This window comes from Arctopsyche grandis, chromosome 10 (assembly GCF_051622035.1).
Source record: "Arctopsyche grandis isolate Sample6627 chromosome 10, ASM5162203v2, whole genome shotgun sequence".
NCBI classification, from domain to species: domain Eukaryota; kingdom Metazoa; phylum Arthropoda; class Insecta; order Trichoptera; family Hydropsychidae; genus Arctopsyche; species Arctopsyche grandis.
In genome coordinates this window covers 16,909,009-16,927,744 of record NC_135364.1, presented here as the reverse complement: position 1 = coordinate 16,927,744, position 18,736 = coordinate 16,909,009, and the positions used below count along the sequence as shown (strand labels likewise).

Below are 18,736 nucleotides of genomic sequence, written 5' to 3'. Positions count from 1 at the left end.
TAAAGTATCCCAAAACTGTACTTACGGCCACCGCAATTTATTATAAAGCCCCGTGTGTTCACGTATTACGGGGTTACGCAAATTAGAAGAGTCTGGAGCCACCCCCTGTTTTGCAACGGGAAGCGGAATGAAACTATCAATTTATTCGCGTGTAAACACTGAATTTGCCCGTTTCATTAAATTCGGTTGTTTATTTTGCTTTTACGGTAGTTTTGGCGCTTCGTTCGTGGTCGGAGGCGAGTATTGAACCACGCTGACCTGCTATGTTGCTAAATCACTGGAGCGTTTGATTTGCGAATTAAAACTTGAAACGGTTGAAAAGTTTATGCTCTTCCTGTCCATCGTTTCGTTGACTTTTCACTAAATGTGTCTCAACAGAAGTCAACGGAAAATTTTATATGTTGTTTATGGAAACTTACATAGGCAGAGGTGTAGTGCTAAATAAAAAAGAACCAGGTCGGTGTTTAATTTTTATGACCCCCCCCCCCGCTTTTTTCCTTACTAAAAAAAGTTGTATCCTAATATTGGTAGTTGAAATATTTATAAAAAAATATATTTTTTTTTATATTTTATAAAAACTTCCATAATGCACCCTCTTCAACACCTTTGATTTTGCAAAATCAGTGTTTGTGTGTCAATTTTTCAACATTTGCTTTTAGCAATGCTAAAACCATGTACATACATACATATGTATGTCAAAAAACTATCAAATTTTAACATGTGAATTTAGAGATGACTATTCATTTAAGCTGAGCTCCCTCATTTTATCTATCCTCAAGTGCGTATGGTCAATAGTTCAAAGCATGTTTTCTTTCGAAGTTTTGGGTGGTTTTAGATAAAAAAAATCCAATAAAGTTCATTAAACGTCTTTTAAGTTTTGAATGTGCTCAGATTACTATTCGATTGTGGTCATCAAGTGTTAGAACGAGAGTCTGCTCACATTATTTGAAATACATAATTTTATATTAAATTTTAGTCAAAATATTTTTTAATTGTACTCGAAAAACAATGTTTATATCAATCAAAGTGCCAGGGCGGCGACCTGGCTCAAAAAGAAATACCTGGCCTGACCTAGCCCGACTTCACCACTGTACATAGCTTAGTTACAGCTAAAGATATGAGAGGTTTTGTACTTATTAACGTGAGCAAGGATGGTCATTGAGTAAAAACATATGTAAATACATATATACGCGCACGCATTCTACAACTTACATATGTAATATGTACATACATATGTATATGCTTATAATCAAGGTTGTGCTGCTAAAAACACCCTTACAAAGATTTGGTAAAAATTGGACAGTTATAAAAAAATGCGCCATAGACAAAAAATTCGAATATCCTTGTACGTATATTATATGTTACAATCCAAGTACATACATATGTACATTTCGTTCATTTATGAACATACTAGTTTGTTCATATACGACCCGATCTGAGCGTACCTACACAAAAGAAAAAATTGGCTAGTTTGTTCATGCAATAACTAGTTATTAGACATATGTAAGTTTAAGTATTCTCAATAATCTGTCCCATCCTATTAGTATGTATGATTACCATGAGTTGTAATATTTTAAAAATTAGCGGAAACGTTGCAATGTGGTTTCTATAGGATTTGCCTTTCTTCTAAAATATTTGGCGTTTTGACATCTCAAAGGGTTGCAGCTCAAAAGCAATGACAGCCAAAAGTTTCATGCTAACGAATCTATCTGAAGATAGTTTTTGACAGTTAGCACTTAAATCAAAACAAATAGTTGGTGTATGAACAAACTTGCATGTTCATGAATGAACCGGAGCGAGCATTTGGACCGTAACATACATATATGTACATACATACAAATGTACATATTTTAACTATTTTCTTTCGTTTGAAACCTCTTCTCGCTTTCGAACTATTAATTGTAATCATACTTGCTATTTTTCCCCTTTAAACTTGTGCTAGGACAATTTTTTGATAGAACATACATAGTTCACATCAATAAAAATTACTAAACTTGTTATCAATGATCGGCGTTGGGTCGATACTCTTTGCACAAAAAATAGTTTACTATTGTCGAGCACGCTTTTTTACTCTCTTGCTTTTTACATTAATGGAGGTGTCTATTGTTATTATAAAAGCACCAAGCCAACGCCTAAATCTACTTATTAGTATCAAGTTACAATTTTAAAATTTATCTGGTTTGATAACTTTTTCTGCGATTAAGCAAGTTACCCAATTATTCACTGATTTTCGGCTCGCACGAACCAGACCGAGCCGGCTCCAGCTTACATATGTATATGTATATCAAGCTCTCAATGAGTACATATATATTAATAGGTATACATACATATGCGAAAACATCAGAGCCTTAATTATGTAAGAAAGTACATACATACATACATATATTTACGTATCATGAATGCTAAATTACGTTAGGTACATTATTTTGAATTACATGTAACTCAAGTTGACATACTCAAATATTAATTGAATATTATGTAGTTCAAATTGTAAACATTCTTCAAATTATTTAACCTCGATTTCACAGCACTACATACAATAAAAAATTTGACATTGACCCTTTTTTTAGCCACGCGAATCATTAATAATATTTAAATTTCCTTATAAATATTCTTGGTCATTATTTAGGTGAAATATTGGACACGCTACAATTTCAAAATTGATGTTTTATGCTATTTTCATTATTGTAATATTATATAAAAACACCTATTTTAACATTTCAATTACATTCTTTATTTAGTTCATTTCACACGCCATTTAGAGAACTTTTTCGCGGACCGAGAGCGTGTATCAAGGTTGGCGACCCCTTAAATTAACCTTTGCGTCGCAGTCGTACGGCGGGGGACCCAGATTTGACCTTTTGCTAGCATCAACTTTATATATTACATTATAAAAATAATCGAATTGGGGTAATAGATTAATAGCGACGGAAATATCTCGAATCGACGTCATCGGCACTACAACCAAGTGACAATTACAACAAAATTTAAACACTCGTATCAAAGTTTTGATTCGTTTTTGTCGAAAATGGATTTGTACGCAAATAAAATGAAAACGTCTATTTGGTCAACATTGAAACATGTAATTTGCATACATACTTTATAGATTCAATCAGCCCTTTATGGGCTATTTGAACTAATCGCAGCTCTGCAAACTCCGGTAAATAATAAAAGCAAATCGACTATTACGACTTTTTCTTTGAAACGTGTATGAAAATTGACTTATTTTTATCGAATAAATATTAAAGTATAGGCAATTTTGACATACACAAATAATCTGAACATGATATTACACACATGCATATTTTATAAGTACGTATATATGTAGAATACTCATCAGTTGATGAAACACATTATCTATTTAAAATTAGATTATTTGTAGCAAAATATGAAGGCCAGGTTTCATTTCATTAGTATGTTTGAGTGAACGATAAAAATCTGACATACCAAACTTGAAAACACGCATATTGCACATTACACACAATTTGATGACCGCTACTACACTGGTTTGCGAAAATCTCAGGTCATGTATTATAATGAACCGCATATGTAACCTGATACTAATGGAATGGATATAGAACTTTGTTTTATCGACACACATATTTCATCTCGCTGGATATATTTATCTACAAAGTGTACCGTGTACCTGCTGGATTGATTTTATCCATTAAAATGAGTATTCCACGTGTTATTTTACTTACATATTCATCTTGACTTGGTAATTAATAAATATAAATAAATACGATACTTTCGGCGAATTGTATGTATGTTATTTAAAACGTGGACTATTTAATTGCGTTGTATTTGATTTTATTCCTCGAGTAAGTTTTGATTAATATTTTTTTTTGCACATATGCATATATATTTTTTTGCAATACATGCGGAAAATTGGTCTCTCTCAGCGCTTGTTTCCTATTCGCTTCCTCTAATATTTATGATTAAACAAGCGCAGGAGGAAAAGTAACAAGAGGAATAGTAAAACTGAAGTATGGTAATTTACTGTGAAATAAATAATTAAACATTCGTTTTGGACCGTTATGAATGTCAATATGAAGCTATAACGATATTAAAATATTATATATTTAATTGAAAAATTTAAATATGAAAAGAATTGGAATAATTTACAGCACAATTTCCTTACTGCGAGATATGTATGTACATATACATATGTACATACATATCTCATGAATCACGATCAATCTAATTCAAGAGTTTTCACATACAATCGCTCAGCTACCTAATTAGATGTACATTTGTACATATATCGTACAAATTCTCAAAGATAAATTGATAAAAAAAAAAAAAAAAAAATACTGAATAAAAAGTCCAATTCTAGAAATAACAGTGTTGCTGAAACATGACTGCCAGCAAAATATTACATTATTATGTGACAATGGATATAAAAAACCGCTTCTTCTATTGAGAACACATTTAACATTAACTTTTTAGCAAGGTCGTTTAGCTATCCCTACATACATATATAAACTATGAAATATTTCAGAATTTAAAACATAATTAGATAATCGTCAGTTTTTGGGCAGCATTATTGCTTTTGATATGATCGGTGATTGTTTTTTTACAAACCTCTTTTTACTTTCACTTATTTTAATGTTTTTCATTGTGAAAAAAACATTCATAGTATCCATCTCAGTACATCATTACTCATATCTGCACGAATCTTTTGTGCATCACCGAAACGGCACGCGAATCGAGTTTCCAGCCACGAGTGCAATCACCGATAAGAGATTTTCAAACACCGTTTCCATACAGTTTTCAGGATCAATATAATATTCACAATAGCCGCAAGGACGTTAGCAAATTCGATCCGAGGAGAGCGGTTCACCCGAGGCACTCGGAGACTGGAGCAAATTGAATTGTGCAGACTCTGAACATAGCCGGAGCGTGCTATAACTACAATCTCTACTCTGCCAAGAGGAAAACCCACCCTCTATGAATAATATTATGCTCGGGGGGGCGCGCTCGGGATGATTAACCAGAGAAAATGCGACCGCACAAACCCCGAGCCGATTAGTCGGAGACCGAATTCACCGATTTTAGAATTGGCGATTCGAAATTGCTCCATTTTGACTGTTGACGAATGTGACGGTTGAACGATTTGATCGATCGATAGATTGCAACGGTGTAAAGTTGTTTGTGGTCTAGTTTCGTGAATAGTTAAACTGCGTTACGGTGCATTGTGGATCGAATTTTGCTCGATTTCCATACGAGTAGTAGTTCTATAATATGCACCTACATATATACATATGTAGGTACATTGTGTGGGTATGAAATTTTGTCTACTGTTCAAAATTAATATGACGTGTGAAAAGTGATACTTATGTGAACATAATTAAGTTAAAATGATACAATACTACATAGATAATAGAATCGGGCAATTGTTAAGAACAGTATTATCAACAAATACAAACACGTATGTAACTAGGATGGAGTATATTTGGACGAATTAATGTTATTTTAAAAACCAAAATCACTTTAACGGTAAGCTTTGCATCTATGGGCTTAGTATCTGAATCCTTTTGTCCGTGTTCTTTTCCGGAGCAGGACGCAGATCACATTTTGTGGTCCGGTCCTGGGATGGAGGCTGAGAGGAGGGTCAGGGGTTCTCTCATTGACCCCCTGCATCATGGGGATCTCTAACCGTCAAATTCCTTGACCTTTAAAGCGGGCTTTAAAATAAAAAAAAACGCCACTCTTCCTGAAGAAAAAGATTTTTGATCAATGCGTTTTGCCAGTGATGTCGTATGTATGCGAAACTTGGACATTTCAATGTCATGCCAAGATGATACATAAAGTCCAATGCACTCAAATAAGTATGGAACTCTGTATGGTTGGCATAACGAGGAAATATAAGAAACGGAATACGTGGGTGAGAAGTATGACAAGAGTAGTGTATATAGTGGATAGAGTGAAGACATTGAAATGGCAATGGGCGGGCCACGTGGCTAGAAGAATGGACGAAAGGTGGACAAAAGAAGCAATAAATTGGTACGCGAGAGAATGCAAAATTGTAAAAAGAAGACCACAGGGAAGATGGGTAGACGAAATAAGGAAAATGTGTGGAGTGAGATGTATGAGAGTTGCGCAAAATAGAGACTTCATCTAGAAGTGCATGGCAAACGGCTGTAGATGATGATGATGATGACAAATTGAAGAAGACTTTTAAAGAACCACTAAAACTTCTGCTTTGTAGGTATTTACATATTAGGGTTTGCAATACTAGTCAAACAATGTATCACTCAACAGCCTAAATTAGTCGTACATATGTACATACATACATATGTATGTATGTATGTTACAGTACAAGTGTTCACTCCGGTTCGTTCATGAACATACAATTTTTTTTCATACATGAACTATAAGTTTTAATGTAAGCACTAGAAGTCAAAAGCTATCTTCAAATAGATTCTCAATAGGAGTCGCATGAAACTTTTAGCTGTCACAAAATTTTAAGCTATCAGAACACCAAGTATTAAAAATTGGAAATCCTGTGGAACCACATTACAACATTGCTATAATTTCTATTTCCACAGTTTTTACACAGGATACGCATATATGTACATATATACATATATATGAAGGCAGAAAATGGAAGATGGAGATGGAATGATTGAGAATACTTGAACATATATGTACATATGTACATATGTATGTATGTATTCAATTTGTTATTTTGTATATCTACAGTATAACTAGTATATTCATGAACGAATTATATGAACACTTGGACTGTAACATACATATATGTAGAATTGACTTAATAATTGTTGAGAATTAAAATTGTAATTAATTTTCATTCAAAATAAATTCAAAATACGGACTGCTGAGAATTTTTAATTCGGATTTAATTGATAATGAAAGTGCCGTCCCTGGACTACGTGTCACCATTAAAAAATGTTTAAAATGCCAACTCTTCTAGAAATAAAAATATTAACGAAAAAAATCATGATTATATTATATGTAGTAGATATTTTAAATTCCATACATACATTTTATACCACATGTTTTAGTGAAAAGTTATATCAGTTGAGGATGTTGATCCATTCTTGATTGACATTATTTATGAAAAGGAATGGATATTCAATTTTCGTATTCGTATTCAGTTTGCTGCCCCTCAAAATGTGCCACCTTTAGGAACCGCCTTACTTGCCTATGTTTTACCCTCTGTTTATGGATAATAAGACTTTTCTTGAGTTTGGAAATTTTATAAAAATACAATTTCAAATTATTTTTAGTCACCTAAAAGATCATCTACATAAATACATATGTATGTACATAGTTCATACAGGGCCGCCGAGATAAATCCCGGGCCTTAAGACAATCCAGTAAAAAAAATGATCTTATAGATATATTTTTAATATGCGAAAAATCTATCACAACTATTAGAACTATTTGAAGCACAAAGGTTTATATTGTGTCCCACAAACTAACTAAAAAAAAAATTTTTTTCTGTGGAACACGTGACTTTTTTTACATACCTCTTATGCATTTCACATGGTTTTTTTTGTTTCAAATCTCGTGCCGCAAAGAGTTAAACAATCTCGCATTGTGCATCGAATAAAATATTTTGGCATTATAAAGGGACCATCAAAAAATATGAAACGATCATTCGAAAAAATAGATTTTAGCATTAGAATAGATACAAAAAAAAATGAATTTGGCAATAAATAAAAGGTTTTTAAAAACATACCTCTTCTATAATTTGTATATAAAATTATTATTTTGAATAAAAACACCAATAATTTTTTTTTACTATCGCCATCTATGTATAAAATTTATGACTACCAACTGTCACCGAGATTAAAAATGTTCGGACTTGAAAAGCTTCTTAAACGATATTTTATCTCTATCGTAATGGCGGAGGATCCATTTACTTATATTGATGACCAAAATGAGCAATATGGCAAAGTATGAAAACGATCGGATGAGAGGCAAACTTTTTCCTGAATTGTAATCGTAAGTGAAACGTAAAGGAGGTATGTAAAAAAATACCTATTATTTTGGTTATTTTTTAAAATAATTGTATAAGAAAATATGATACGATATCATATACGTAAAGTTATGATATGATCATTACAATTTTCGACACGCCCCTCGAGTAGTCCGGGCCCTGGAACTTTTCTCCCGCTCTCTCATCGGCCCTGAGTACGTATGAATGTGTCATGAATAATGCTATCTTATTTAAATACCAATTTGATTCTTAATTATTAAGAGGAATCATTGGAGCTAGAGTTTACACTTCTAAGAAATATTCGCCGATAGTTTATACATACGTACATATATTGTGTATGGCGAGAACAAATAGTAAGTTAGTGAAATACTGCAAAGCCAAGTTTTCACCAGAATTTATGTATTAATTTTTTATTAATTAATTAATCAAGTTTTCACCAGGATTTTGGGGACTACTGACTGGAAATTGGATTGAAGATTGAAATGGTAAATGAACTTACTATTTTATGGTTGAGGTGTTGAAGCTCCCTCTCGGTGACTTTGCGCCTCGTGTTTTCGATCTGTTGCTGCTTGTATTGGTTGTACTTGTAGAACAGGTACATTCCTGGTAGGGCTAAGACCACAAATGGTCTCATCAGTGCCGACGACGAGAGCGACCTCTGCGGCATTGTGACGATCGCTGATGATGACGATGATGGTTACCACCAATCGACGATGGAGACCCTCGATGAAACATTTAAAATAGCTGCGACGCGCACACTTGATAATAATTTTCAAATATACATAATGACATTTATTATTACTATTAGAAACGAAGTATCACATTATTTCTTCTTCTTCTTTTATTTTTATTTTTTTTCAAAAAACAATTTTTTTTTATTCAAATTAATTTGTATAACACTCACACGAAACGATTACCGAACGCTTTATTATTTTATTTTTATATATATGTATATATATTTTATATATATGTATATATATATATATATATATATGTATATATTTATATATTTATTCGATTTAAAAATAGATTATTATTTTATTATTCGCACTGTACACGAACGGGATACGTTGCTGAAAACAATAAAATATTCAAATTAGTATTTATACGAAATTTTTGCTTAGTTTTTTTTAAAGACCTAAAATCAATTCCAATCCAAAAAAACTCACAAGACACGCTCAGCTCACAAATTCAAGACAATCAATCATCTGAGGCAGATTTCCCAAGGTAGCGAATGCATTTGCGGATGCATTACTTTGATTAGAACATTGAAAGTAATTATACCGTATTTTCTGTTGCATTTATTAAAATTAATATGGTATAGAAGCACTGGATTAAAATTAACTAGAAAATTTAATATGGAAATGGAAAATACAACATGGAATTGATAATATTCGAGGTTCCATTTTAAGTGGTAAAAGAAAAATTCGACACTGTAATTTAAGCATTTCGAAGGGGTTCAACCTTCCCCTGTATACTTTCTATACTTAATATAATATAAAACTGTCGTTGTTTTTAATTTTCACGACTTCGTTTAGAAACTCGGCAAAAGCGAGCAAACGTGTTTCTCGTTAATTCCGGGCGAGGCTTATTGCGATGAAAATCAAGAAGTTGGGAGGGCTCGCAAAACTTTGGGAATTACTGATCCAAAGTAAACGCCATGAAAACTATATATCCAAGTATATGTATACATAATTGTTCATTAATACGGGAGTGAGTATTGATTCGATTAAATTAACCCATATAACTCTCACATGAATTTTTAATTAGACTTAAAGCTAATTAGTACACAGCACGACCAAATTGATACATTTACCTAATTCAAGCTAAATACATATAATATTAATGCAAATAATTTATTTATTTTCAATTATTTGATAATACTATTATACGAGTTTTATAGTTAAATTTATATATAACAATATATATATGTATAAATTGAAAAATAATGTAAAAGGGTGCAAGGAAGACCACAGGTGAGACAGTTGGATGAAATTAAAATATGTTCACTAAAACAGAGATGAATGAAACGTGTCGGAAAGGCTTTCATCCAACAGTGGATGGAAAATGACTGTACATGATGATGATATCAATTGAAATATAATTTAAATATAATATGATTGACTATGCGACTTTTATAGTGCAACCAGACATCATCGATTAACATTCGATTTAACATTGGTAATGGGAAGCAATGCAAGGCGAGAGTAGGGGCGAGCGCTGACCAAAATATGCAAATTTTTATTCGACCTTTTACAACAGAAGCCAAGCATTTCGTTATACTATTCTGCAAATTCCTTCGATTAATTGCCCACGATGAAAAAATGTAGGAAAAATTATAGGAAAATAAATATATTTTAGATCTGATATGATAGTTCAATGTTGTTTTGAAGAAAAATGTTCACAAATCCTCTTGCTTCCTTTTCACACAACTCCTTCACCAATCGGATTCATAATTGGATCCCAGTTATCAGTTTGAATCTTCCAAATTCTATCAAATAATGCACACAGTGCTAAAAACCACAATGAAATTTTTCATTTTTTCAATTGAGCTGAAAACTCATTGTAAACAAATCTATAAAGAAAAATTGTAATTCATCACACACACAATTTTGTGTGGAGCATTGTTATTGATTCGAAGCTTTAAATCCGGTCGATTTTGGGAATCAATGGGGGAAAATTTGGTTTGTGAGTGGATGGAAGAGTGCGCGCGGGAAAAACGGCCGGAGACAGGCACGTTCGGCGCCATTCATCGGAAGCGATTTGATGGATTTTCCAAAGCGAAAAATAAAAATAGACAGACCCTCCTCAGACCTCAGTAATGGGAGGGTCATCGGCAGGGGAGGGCCTCGCATAAAACACCCAATGAAGGGGTGCAGAAGCCCCCCGGAAAAGAGGACGAAGCTACCCCACTAAGCATCGTCACTGAATACATTAAACCTATGAAGATGTACCAAAATGCTAAATTTATTCAAATGCACACTTATAAGACGATTAATCAATTTAACGGTCGGTTAATTCTATTCATACTACTTTTATGTATTGTTATATTGCAGACGGCTCTTGAGGTGGCCGCTTTTTTTTTTAATAATTGCGTTGTTATTTTTAGAAATACGATGCTCCACGGTTTGTTTTGAACCAAATTGAAATCAGTGAACCGTTATATCTAGGCTATTTTATATGCATTTTTGTCAGGCACATTGATACTCTCGATGCTCTCAATATAATACAATTAAATATTGTACACAGGCCTAGCCCGAGGGTATATGGCGGCCCTAGACAAATTAGTTTTCAGCCGCTCCCCCCTAATACATTTTATAAAATGTACATGTTGAATAAAATGTATTTAAGAAAAAACAAATGTTATTCAAAATAGGTACGTTTTATGTAAATATATAATATTTGCAAAAGGATTATGTTAATGTGGAACATATTTAAAAAAATACATAAAATTAAATTTAATTAAAGATAATTTATTTCATTCCATTTGATTGGTTAAGATATTTAATTTCGTGAAGCAAATCTATTAATTTAATATTTCGTTGAACGTCACGTTTCAGCAGTATTTTATTAAAATACGATTCCAAGTAACCATTTGTACCAACGACAGTTTATTGTTTCCATAGTCATATTCGTGAGTCGTTGATATTTGACAGTCGACTTCCTGCGTTCCTCGTAATTTATAATATTTTATAGTAAGTATTGTTATTTTGAATAAATATTAAGTTGAATATACATAAAATATTTTATAAATTCAAAGAAAGCCAATGTTTTTTTAAAATTTTATAATCAAAAAAAGAAAAAAAAACGAGGGTTTATCCAGGCGCTCTTTGGCTCGGCACGTGCCTAATCTGCTGGACCTTTGAGCCGGCCCTGAATTTGCGAGAAATGAAGGGGGAAGGATGTCAATTTTATTGGATCCTTCATAACAATTAAGCTAGATAAAATAACAAACTATAACAGGAGACGGTCGATCTAAATTTAATAATCTAGATCTTGCCAGCAGCGTATATAAATGGAATAATTACTCGATTTCCGCCAGGATTGAACCTTCAACCTCTACTGGTAAACGATAGCTATAACAGCTCATATGCCAATAAAAACGAAGTACTTATGTATAGTGTACTTTTTTTTTGGAAACTTATTATTGGATTAATCTATCTTTACATTCAGTAGCTAAATTGGATAAAAATAATGAACTCCAGAAGAGAATTTAATATTTTTGTAGTTTGCTTTACAATTATATTATTTACCATTTTATATATTTCATTCATATGTGTATATGTATGTATGTACATTGAACAGGTTACAGATGAAAAATACTTAAATACTTTTTAACTATTCATCAACGTATTTCTTGCACAAGTTTCATCAACTATAAACCTACATATGTATGTATGTTACATACATAAGTATAGGTATATTCCACACATAAAGTTTTAATAAAATATACATATACATATGCAGCTACGTTGTTTATTCATTATATGAGCCGTTATATTTGAAAGTGGCGGAAGCCAATGTTCAGCTCCAAAACACTATTCCAGTTTGACTTAAGTCACAAATTGCTATCAATTATTTGAATTCCATATGTTCAGAATCTTGAAAAAACAGAATAAACGTATTACAGGTGACTGTATTTTAAATGTTGTTAAACGCAAACCATTATATTTAATGTATTGCGAAATATTTCTCGAAATGAAGAAAAGTGGACTTATGCCACTTTAAAATATAACGCCTCATATCATGGATACTTTTGCATTCTCTCGGATACTACTTAAGCACTTATCTTTCTAACATCTTACACTGCCAAATTGGTTATAGATACATAATTATCTCCAAATTTTTTTCTCTATATTGCTTCCTTAAATCATTTCACGCATATTTTTTTACGAACCTGTATAGAATTTAGCCCAATATTCGATATGTGTACATATTATGAGGATGTCCAACGCTTTCGTTTATAGTATAAATAAACGGTTCAGTGCTTAGCAACGATACCCACACATATTATTTATTACTTATTTGATATATAAATAAACAAATGAATATTTTTCTATTTAAGGCCATCATCAGTATTTTTCGAAATGTGGGCCGCTTGGGTTCGAGTTCCGATTTCGATCAATCATTCTTCGTTTCTGTTCGGCCAAAATCCAATATAGCGAATAAACGAGTGGAAATTCGGTGAAAAACGATGAAAAGCTCACGGCGACGTTTTTCCGAGACGCGTTTTGTGTGCGCCGAAAACGTTTACGAAGCACGCGACGAATTCAGTCACATATAATGCGAATTTATTCGCAACGCAAATAGAAATTTATTCTCATTTAAATTAATATATAGCAAACAGTCTCCTTACGGGCAATGATAATGTCTTCATCTTGGGTTTGTCGGTGAAAATTTTTCACCTTCACGTTGACAAATAGAGTAGAGAGAAAAAAATATACATATAAGAAACGTCTGATTTATAGTACTTTGGTTTTATTTGATCTTTTGAACCGAAAGTTTTGTTTGCATAGTAACGCAGAATTGGAACCACTCGGGTCAATCTATGGCCTAAATCGGTAGTTCTTTGTTTATACAACGAACGAAGGAATAGATATAAAGGAATGGAAAGAAAAACTATCGTACTATACAGGTTGGGCAAAAATTTTTGCCAAGTTTTGAAAAAGATTTTCATCCATATTAATAATAAAAAATTGAAAAAATATCTGCCTATTATTTGTATGACTATATGACGGTTTTATTAAAAGAGACAATGCTTTCTATAAATCTAAAAAAAAAAGTGCATCAAAAAATGTTACAACAAATATGATACGAATATTTTAAGCAATTGATACATATGTATTAGGTTCTTTGTTGTATTGTCCGTTTTATGTAATGGCGGATAGAGCAGTTCCATTCAATTCATATTATAATGAATTATCTAAATTGAAATATATAACCACCATAGTGACAATTTGATTGAATCGATTAAAATAAGTCAATTTAATAACGATTTAAAAACAGTAAGTTTTATTCGCCAATAAAAAGAAAGTTAATTTTCATAAATATTATTCATCTTATTTAGTGATAATACATTTTTGAAAACATGAATGTTTTCATTGTCTATTTATAAGTGATACTACTGTCAATTAATATAACGATTTCCAGCTAAAACCATTTTATAAGCATCATAACATTGTCTTTCGCGTGCCATCTAATACCAACTAACTTGAGGATCGATCGGTAGAGGAAACCGCTTCCGTCATTTTTGACGGACGTTGATTAGTCGAAGTTATTATCATTTTGTAAAACGGCATTCGTTCAAAGTCTGCGCTGTTGACCCATGAATATTTTATTGATTGAAAAAGCATTTCTGCGAAAGTTTATAGTCATGGGAAATTTCGTCGATTGCAGTTTTTACGTGTTTGCATTTTTCATCATTTCGAATCGTAGTTGAGTGGTATATCGTTCAAATGAAACGGAGCATGCAATCCAATATATAATTGCAAACTACATACATATGTTTAATATTTAATATTGTATTCGTATGTAACGCGTATATTTAACTATATGATTTTATTGAAGCGCCAGCGACGAGAACAAAGAGACAATGAATGTTGATGTGATTTATTTTCCAATTACTGGAATTGCATTGTGTTTCAAATGATCAGAAAAATTAATTATGTAAAATAAACCATTTCACATGCAAATTAATGAATCCATAAATAATAAAGATGAACAGAAAAAACCTAATCAAATTAAATATATGTATATATGTATGTATATCATGTCTAATATTTACATACACATACCTATAATTCTATAATGAAATATTGTATATGCAAAAGTGATTTTATTTTACTTCTTGATTTTAAGTGATTGCAATATTGAAGTTAATAAAATTTTTGCTGCCACCAGACTGTTGTGGATGACAGTCACTTTTTTATATTTGCAATAGATAAATCTTCAATAGTAGGAATATAGCTTGTGCATTTACGTATGTATGTACATAATAGAAAAATAGCAGGAAAATTATTCATAAACGATTCCATATGAAGTTCTATCGAGTGGAAATTTGATAGGATTTTCATGTAATATTTATAAACAAAATCATAGATATTAATCAACGCTTATTCAAAGGAAACGGAATACGTGGGTGAGAAGTATGACAAGAGTAGTGATATAGTGGAGAGAGTAAAGAGATTGAAATGGCAATGGGCGGGTCACTTGGCTAGAAGAATGGACGAAAGGTGAATAGAAGAAGTGCTGGAATGATACCCGAGATAATGTAAAAGGGTGAAAGAATGACACCTTTATACATATGTATACATATACATATGTATATATATATATATATATATATATATATATATATATATACATATGTATACATATGTATGTATACATATGTATATGTATACATTTCTCTGATACGAATATATATTTCGAAACCTAGAATCTCGTTTATATTCGTTTATTTTAATAGAATATATGACTTTTTTCGTATTCAAAGGAGTACTTAGTGTTCGAAACAAATCTAAACATCGTTGAAAAATAATCATGGAAGTTTTAGGCCCACTCACAAGTGAACTAAACAAGCAACAACTCAATCACGGACGTGACCTTGCCCTCACTTACAACTTTCAATTCCAATATTCACCAAACAAACCTCATAAAACTCAACACCCAACCCTAAAAATGTTTCATTCATTTATTTATTCAGTCAACGGAAAATCGAAGCGAGAGCCATCGTATAAACGGGGAAAAGGCCCGAAACGAACCAAATTTAGAGAGACTCGCCTAGCTCAATTTGGCTATCTGATCAGCAACAACCCTCTTGGAGTCCATCGCCACAGCTTATTTATATTAAAAAAGGTGTGACCATTATTCAGGTCATAACCGACATGGGGTAATGAAAATTTACAGCGGTCCGCCGCAACGCGCAGATTAAAACGCCCAAACTTGCCGCATTGTACCGCAATTGAACGCCGCTTCCAACTTTTTTTCCTCAATTTTTTTACATTTTTCACCTCCAGCACACCTTTTATGTTACCCCTCCATTTGAAAGTGTTCGAGTACGACATATAGTAATATTTTCGGCAGATTTTCACGTGTGAAACGCGTGTTTCGCGCCGTGTTGCGGTCGTACCTTTTTATTCTGTTTTTACCCGGCGATGACAAGTTTTTTTTTGTTATCGCTAATAATCGACGATTTATTTTAGAATTATCGGGTTTTAAAAACCCCTCCCCCTCCTTGGTTGGATACCCTGTGGGTTTGATGGATGACTTCGCATAAATAATGCCGTAATTCGAGCCGAGACCTATCGCGCGGAATATATTTTAATTTATCTGTCTCTGCGAAAATATACGAGCGTTCTTATGAAAGTAATAACGATTCGAATCAGTGGTGGCAAAGTGTTATCATTGAAAATATTTATCTGCATATATTCCATACATTTAATGCTAAGAATTCTAACCATATTTTATATAAATAATAAAATTACGTATATATGTACATATAACGGAAAAAATCTTGAGAGTAGTTTAATGTTTATTATGAAGTACCATCCGAAATATAGCAAATATATTCACATTCTTACAATCTCCCCCTGAACTTCGGAGAAATTTCTCATTACTTCGTTTTGTTCTCCAGCTTCTACATATGTAGTAATACGTCATGGCCGTCGTTGCTGAAACAATTGGGACTTTATGTCCATTATAATTATGTATGTGCATGGTAGACATCATCATTTGATGATTGTACCTCCTGCCCGCATAGTGCTTTATTGGATCCAACTTCTTAACGAAATCGTTGCTACTGTGCCTGAATGTGATATTTTCCACTTCAATGAGCTCGAATATTTATTGGATATTATTTTAACCTATTTGTCTGATAGCCTGTGCTCATAATTATTTTCATGATTGGATGTAATGTATACTTGAAATATAAGTGGAATTTTGATATTTTTTCTTCAATTTAGGCCTCGCAGAGATGTTTTGTACAATGAGAGCAGTCCCATTGGCATAGATTTAGAAATGTCTATAATCATCAATTGTGACTGTCTTCCAGTCATCAATATGCATATGATAAAATCATCGAAACCTTGATCCGATTTATTTTTCAACGTTGAATTATTCTTTCAATGGGTTAAATTGATTACTATCATTTTAAAATTGTAGTCGAAATGAAGGCTAATATGATTCTCGCTAATGGCAATTGTTGAAAATTTTAATTATTTAACTAGTAACACTAAATATGCCTAATAAATTACATATTTATGTAGTCATAATAATAAAAATAAGAAATAGGAGATTTTTTTTTCCTATTTATTAAAATTGTTTTTGGATATCCATATTTTTCTTTTATTCAGTTACGGCATGGAACTAGTAAATAAAAAATAATAATAAAATGGCTAAGAATTTTATGCCCCACTATGGAATTTCACTCTAAAGGTCTGAATCAATGAGATTCCGCTAACGTCTTTGATCGTAGTATTCATGAAATGGTATTTCATATACCAGATATATCTTAGGAGATCGATCTTATGAAGCTTAACTATGCAAGACTAAGAAAACAGAACGTGTAATTCACATATACACAACATTTTAATTAAAAAACAATAGAGCTAGATTTTGTTTGAGATTACTATGATAAGTGGTGGAAACTCTTTATTTTGTTAGGGAAATTTAGTACGGTTTACGCATTAATTTTTCAAAGAAAAGAAAAGGTTATCGACGGCGTCAGCCCTTTTAACCCTTTCGGTATTCTGCGCACTAGTCGCATTGTTGTCCCGCAATCTTTCCTTTCTTCACCTCTAATAAATGTCCAGTAAAATTACCATACAGAGTGAAATCTGAGGCCATTAACAACCCTTGCCGACTACCACTACCGAGCTACGAAATATTATCCCAAAACGACATGAAACAAAACAAAATAACGGGAAGAAGAAAAAACGCCTCGCAACTATTCATTTAAAAAAAAAAAACAATTAATTTCTGCGGACCGCGAGAACAAAGCAGATTTCATTATAATATTTGTTAGTGCCGTTACAGCTGCTCGTTCAATCATTGTCGAATGTTGGATTGCGGTTAATTTTCATTAGCTTCTGGTTTAGTTTCTCATCTCCCAATCTGTCGTTTTTTTCCGGCTTGAGAAACAATCGAGAGTAAATAATTGCGAGATAACGCCAAAACGTCGATCAATTGCAATTATCTCAAACATATTCGGTATAGATACATATGTACATACATACCATTGATGTTGCTAATATTTAGATTTTAATAAGGAATTTCTGTTATTCTATTTTTCTTGGCTTTTAAGTGATTGGCTTGTTGAGATTCAATACGCTAAAACTAAAAAGATTCTACCACTTTCTTAAAACAATTGTGTTGCAGACTCAAACAATGGAAGTAAATGAAACTTTTCTCGAATTGAATGTTTGCCAATTTTTGTTTCGAATCATCGAAGTGAACGTCTACGTAATTCAATATAATTGAAGGGCTGTAATTCTAAAAGATTTTATTGCCAAAAGTATTTCTTTCGACGCGTGTGTATTTAGTATGTACGTAATAACTCAAAAGTAGAAATAAATACATATATTCTTTTATTTTTGATTCAAAATAATTCAAATCGTTTTATTTTTCTAATATAATAACACTGGTCATTATAATTTTTTCAATGAATAACTGAACTTTGATTCGTCTATAATGAAACAAAGACAAGATTAGTCGTGTCAATTCGATTGAATAGCAGATTTTAATGATGTTGTGTTAATATTGTTATTA

At 32.2% G+C, this 18,736-nt stretch overlaps 1 protein-coding gene across 1 annotated transcript in view; it reads right to left on the bottom strand.

The window, feature by feature from the left end:
- The window catches only part of LOC143917709 (uncharacterized), a 50,442-nt gene extending 41,657 nt beyond the window's left edge, over positions 1 to 8,785 (bottom strand). Inside the window, exon 1 of the mRNA XM_077439288.1 lies at positions 8,469 to 8,785. Within this exon, the coding sequence (XP_077295414.1) occupies positions 8,469 to 8,636 (168 nt within the window). The 5' untranslated portion in view covers positions 8,637 to 8,785. The remainder of the gene's footprint in view (positions 1 to 8,468) is intronic.
- Positions 8,786 to 18,736: the final 9,951 nt, after the last annotated feature.